This window comes from Lampetra planeri, chromosome 7 (genome assembly GCF_965212315.1).
Source record: "Lampetra planeri chromosome 7, kcLamPlan1.2.h2, whole genome shotgun sequence".
Taxonomy (NCBI): domain Eukaryota; kingdom Metazoa; phylum Chordata; class Hyperoartia; order Petromyzontiformes; family Petromyzontidae; genus Lampetra; species Lampetra planeri.
The window spans coordinates 480,303-486,302 of NC_136113.1; the positions used below are offsets into that span (position 1 = coordinate 480,303).

Sequence of the window (6,000 nt, forward strand, 5' to 3'; positions counted from 1 at the left end):
TCGTCCTTGCTCGTCTTTTTTTCAAGCAGTGATGTAGGTAGTCAAGCGTCTCAAGAACTGGTGATAAGACAACCTGCCATCTTCCAAGCTTTGTTGAAAGATGCTCTCAAGTAATGGTTTAGACACCACTGCCTTTCAATGGCGATGATATAACCCAATTCTCATGCAGATGTATGGAGACGTAGTCTCTTCAGCAGCAGTGTCTAGATGCTCAGTACTGGGCTCCTACGTGGCCTATCAACCCTCTGTTTTCGGACACTCAGAACAAGTGGCGTGAACTCATCTGATAACCTTTGTGTCCTCAGTTATAACTCTAGCTGAGCTCGCCTGGGAGAAGCAGGGAAGGTTCAAGTGTACATAGACAGGCATTAAACTTAAGTTGTTCGGGCAACACTGCAGTGTTCCAACTACTGTGTCACTAGTGTTACATATCTGAAGATTATAATAGCAGTCGCTAATTGCCAAGATGAAGAGGTATCAGCACGATGCTTGTGCCAGACTAGGTGTACTTTCAGGCCATGTGGAATCGTCATGAATTCCTGGCATGTTGTCATACGACAGGACTAGGTGTTGAGTTAACAAATCCACATTATGTGCAGATGCACCGTCTATGCTACACACGATATCAGTTTAAACCAGAGGATGCCTTGTTATTTTGAACATCACTTCTCTGCTACGAGCTGCCCGGTCGTATCATTTATGATCCTCCCTCAGAGGCTAAACATGAAAATGTTGGCATGAACTGTGAGCAAGACCACCCAACCCCAGGTCCTCTTTACCCCAACTGTCAATCTCTTATCTAGCTAGTGCCATGCCTGTTTATATCCTTTTAACCAAATAAGGTCTGCTTGGGTATGCAGTCAGTTATAATTCACAGACATAACCGAATTGGGCTCACCCTGACATAGGCTCATCTCCCCGTGAGGGCCCTTCTCCAATGTCTTCGTTGTCGGAGGCCTCCATCTCAAGCCACGAGCCTGTCCTTGCCTCCCCAGAGCCTGCTGTGACCTCCATTGTACCTCCAGCAACTGCAGAGTCGGCCTGAGTGACCCCAATGTAGCCCTGCCAGTATTTACGCAGCTGATGACAGAGCCGTCTGGTCTGAGCGAACGACAAGCGGTTGTACGCCAACAGCATTCGCCGCACAAACATGCCTATACCACAAGTGTCCAGATGTACACAGGCACACACAAAAACACATAAAAACATCACACATTGAGCCTCATAAAATGCAGAGATAAGTAACATTATTGAGCACTCATTATAGACAGGACAGCACACTAGGGTGTGGTGTAGCCAGAACTACCCCTGACCACCAATGGCACCCTGGTTCTGATGTCAATACACCACACCAGATATTCAAGAGAGGGAGATCTGGGAGGATGTGGTTTTAGGAATGAAACATTTAATTTTATGTGGCGGTGACCTCTGAAAGCGACATACGAGCTGAAGGTGAGAGCATTGGTAAAAAGAGGGAATGGATAGGAAAATTTACGTGGCAGGCATTATTGGAGAATTTAAGTAGATGGGTGTCACGTGGGCAGTTGGGGCCTTCAGTGGGTGGCGGAGAGGAAGTGTTAAAGCTCTCCAAATCCTGTTCAGCTTCGACACACGGTCCACTGTGTAAGTCATTCAATGCAAATTAAGCAGGAAATACTGCATTGTGTTTGCAAGTATTTTTGCTTGGAGGCAAGATTTGAGAGGTAAAATTAGCATTTTTACAGATTATTATTTCAACTGCCACATTACAATCAATGTATATTGTGGTGGTATTTTAAAAAAACGTATATATATGTTTAGTGCTGCACCGTCTTTAAATGTTTCTATGTCCTACCCAGTATGCCGTGTCGTCCTATGGTGGGTGAGGTTGCAGATAGGAGCTCCTCAAAAGAAAGAAAGAAGGTTTCCATTGCCTGTGAGCCTCCCAGCACCACCACACCCAGCCTGCAAGTAAACCAAGGCACACCACAGACACCATAATAGACACAATGCATACCAATATTGCAGTATTAAGATACAAATTCCATGACAAAACTTCTAGCTGCAAACTTTATACACATGCCAAGATACAATGAGGCAGGAAAAACAGGTGTAGATGCTCAGGAATGTATTCAGTGTTTTTATGGCTTTTTATACAGAGGATAGTTGTCGATTCCTAAACCTGCCTTCACTTATCTCACACTCATGCTTCTTTAATCCTGGACCTTTTGCCATATGGGTTATTAAACTGCATATTTGGGAAGATGCATCACATATAGCCACTATCAGTGATATTTTTCTGTAATCATAATATAAGTATAGGCACAGGCAGCCACCACTGAGCTGATGGTTTGTTTAATAAATATAACTATATTATTACAACGCAATGGGACAACATGTAGATGGCCACAAGGTTAGGTAAGCGCACACCACACCAGTATAGTCTATGGGCTCGCACAAAATATTGTACTTGTTGATACCACCAGAGATGAAAAAAAAGGTATTGTACCAACATCTTAAAATTGCCAATAAAAGTAAATAATGCAATAACCTCATTTAATATGTATGCTATCACAGTCCACTATTTTAACCACATGCACAAACTGGTATAACTCAATAGTTGCCACCTCTAGAAGTACCGAATATTGCTCAGGCCCATGGACGAGTAATGAAGATGTCCTGGTTCACTCCGAGGAATGCATCTTTTAAAAACAAATCTGCATAATCACACGTATGCAAGTCGCAACATAAGCATTTTTCATTTCAATAATTATTTTAATTTTCTTAATTTTTTTAGCAGTCAAATGTGCATCTTATAACAATCCTTCGTTAAATATTACACCAAGCGAAAGAACAAGTCAAGAGAGAGGAAATGAGAAAGGTACCTCTGGATGAGACGATCTGCCAAGAAGATACAGCAGTCAAGTACACAGGTATGCAGCTGAGAGAGGGGAATATCACAGCCCTGCACAACACACACATCAACCAACATTTTCCGAGCCGTGTCAATTTTATTGCTGCGGCAAAAAAGTTGGAATTAAATTTCAGCAAACCTGTTTCGAAGTGGCTCATTCCCCAAACCCACAATATATTTTACAGATTATTGTCCTGCAAAAAAATAACTTCAATGAAACCACTGAAAACAACCCAAGTCAGACTTAAAGGCACCTGCAGCAGAGTCAATAGGAGCTCGTTGAGTTTCCACCGCTGGGCATGCGTCCTGGGGGGCACATGCACTCCATCTCCATCAGCTGCACACCAACATAAGTCATGTTAAAAATAATACTTTTTTACAATTTGACTGGAACTATTCTAATCAGCCTACGTCTTAAACCAAATAATCAACAATATCGTAATCACCGCCTCCACGAGCATAAACACCATTACCATAACGATGTTTGTATGTTGAACTTCTTTCGCACTGCACGTAGGTAACCGTGCAAACAGTAAAAGTGTGAACGACACCACGATTATTGTGAAGTGTAACCATGCTTGTGATCGTTACTTTACAATTTCAAGTGTGTGCGAACAGCGTCGTGCGGTGCCTCACTCCTGGCAGCTTCCACCAAAAGGGCCAGCACTCCCAATGCGTGCGGGGAAAGTCCATCCTCACGGGAACCGCCAGGACATACACCCACACACACGCCACCCTCAGCCGGGGCTGCCATGGGGAACGTCGTCTGGTCTGTCAGACACATCGCAAAGTCACATTCATTGTGATCACCAGTTGGCACGATATACTCTTTCATGAAGCGGTACTCATTTATACGATATGAGACCGTAGCTTGGTTAGTGTATTTCGCAATGTTATTGCATCGTTTGTGTTTTGCTTGATAACACTCACAATGCTGTTAGTTGCACAACACTTCCAAAAAAATCTCACTCCAATAATCCGCGAATTCTATTCTCCGCGGTGACACAACTGCTAAGGTCACACTCGCCACGGATTTGTGTGGTTATTCCGGGGGGGGGGGGCGCGGACTAAAAAAAACTCCCAAACATTCACGAGACACCGCAAGGGGAAAGTTTTTGTTTCCAATGCGCAAGCACGAACTTATCGTAATGCGCGGCGAGTTTCAAAGCAAAGCCACCGCGGATCTGCACATCGCGGTGCGCCATCAATTACAGGATCTGCGGGGAGGTCGAACCCCCCCTCCCCTCCAGTATAATTGGAGTTCAACTCAATGTACCTGGAGTTCAACTTACACTATTGTTATCTCGAGAGCAGCCCCCTGGAGCTCACTCTCGTGGAGGCCTATCCACCAGCTTGGCGCGTGAATCAGCCATTGCAGGGCTGCGCCTCTACCGCACTGCGCTTCCTCGCCACGCGACGAACACCGTCTCGCAACCAGCGGGGCGGGTCACGGGAGAGAAACCCTCACGAATCGCACGGCTGTGATGGGTAAGCCCTTCTTCGTGGAGTCGGGGCGAGTGCATTGACGCCGCGAACGGGGCGGGCGACGTCTCGGGCCCACAGCCTCTCACAGGCGCCTAGCGCCGCCCCACCCCCCTCCCTTGACCGAGCTCGGCGTCGACATCCCGAAGGCGATTTGTGCATTCACGGGGCGAGCGACGATGTGGGTATCGCCCGCACACAGTAACTAAACACACAGTGACCACACACCCAGTGACACACACACTGACTACACACACAGTGAGTGACTAAACACACAGTGACTACACACACACAGACTACACACAACACAATAACTAAACACACACAGACTACACACACAGTGAGTGACTAAACACACACAGTGACCACACACACTACACAGTGAGTGACTAATCACACACAGTGACCACACACACAGACTACACAGTGAGTGACTAAACACACACAATGACTACACACAACACGCGCGCTTCGCGCTTTACCCGCGGGCTCCGTTGGCCTTGAAGCCCAAGAAACGCGCGCGCCCCCCCCCCCGCTTTGCCCAAAGGGGGCGGGGCTGATCCAGTCGGGGTCACGTGGCTGGAGGGGCGGGGCCGCAGGGGCGGGGCGTCAGCACGTGACTTGGGGGAGCGTCAACACGTGCCGGGGCTACGGGACAGCGAGGCCGAACGCGATTAGTTTTCCCCCCTTCCTCACGAAAGGCTTTCTTCGCCAGGCAACAAACAGTTTTCAATAAACACGATAGTTATCCATAATGCGGGGCGGGGGGGGTTCGGGTTAGATCACGTAAATATAAATGTGTCGTTAAACACGCCCGACACAGCCAATTCTGGCTGTCGCCTTATGATGCCGGTTGTCGTGACTGGCGAAACGTCACGGTACTCGAATTGTAAATGTTGTGGATTTGCTCTCCAACACACTACCGGTGTCATGTGCTAGTCACCAATTGCCACGTTCTGTTTACGTGACAAACCTTACTGATTTGCTGTCGGTTGGTGACGGGTTTAACGACACATATTTACGCGATCCAACCCAAAAACCTATTATGGACATCGCAGCCTTTCATTACCTTTCCCTTAGGATCTTCAGCCACTTGATTGGATCATTCCGATTATGGGCCGTCCATAAATGACGTCACGCGATTTTGGACGATTTATTTACCCCCCCCCCCTTCGTCGCACGGCGTCACAAAAAGTCAGACCCCCCCCCCAAAATATGACGTCTTAAAGCTCTGCCCCCCCCCCCCAAAATATAAAACACGCTTCAAATCGCTTTAAACTATTGTCATTGTAGTGCGTATTTAATGTGGCGCTGCAACCTGATGTAGGAGAAAACATTTATTAAAAAGTCTATTTAATTAAGTAGAACGTGTTGTCTATATTTATTTAAAGTTGCGCATTTTGATGTGACGTCACATTTCTCAACCCCCCCCCCCCTAGGTGCTTGACGTCATTTATGGACGGTCCCTTACTCGCCAGATGCACATTGCACAATGGCTTCATGGCAATGTTTCAACGCGCTTATACAAAGCTGTGTTGTGCTATTAAATTATTATTTGTAAAGCCCCAAAACGACAGCTGCCCTTTGTCAATCCCCCCGTTGAAGGCCTCCCTCACACGCTGTTG

At 46.7% G+C, this 6,000-nt stretch overlaps 1 protein-coding gene across 3 annotated transcripts in view; it reads right to left on the reverse strand.

Moving 5' to 3' along the window:
- ANAPC5 (anaphase promoting complex subunit 5) overlaps window positions 1–4,961 on the reverse strand; it is a 29,248-nt gene extending 24,287 nt beyond the window's left edge. The window contains exons 1-7 of one of the 3 annotated variants that reach the window (XM_078595831.1): window positions 4,186–4,823; window positions 3,530–3,664; window positions 3,148–3,230; window positions 2,865–2,944; window positions 2,619–2,696; window positions 1,835–1,944; window positions 899–1,154 (exon numbers count right to left, since the gene is read on the reverse strand). In XM_078595831.1, coding sequence (XP_078451957.1) covers window positions 899–1,154; window positions 1,835–1,944; window positions 2,619–2,696; window positions 2,865–2,944; window positions 3,148–3,230; window positions 3,530–3,647 — 725 coding nt within the window. In that variant the 5' untranslated portion in view covers window positions 3,648–3,664; window positions 4,186–4,823. Of the gene's footprint in view, window positions 1–898; window positions 1,155–1,834; window positions 1,945–2,618; window positions 2,697–2,864; window positions 2,945–3,147; window positions 3,231–3,529; window positions 3,665–4,185; window positions 4,824–4,857 lie in introns of those variants that run through there. The other 2 variants (XM_078595832.1, XM_078595833.1) reach the window with 2 other exon arrangements.
- Window positions 4,962–6,000: the final 1,039 nt, after the last annotated feature.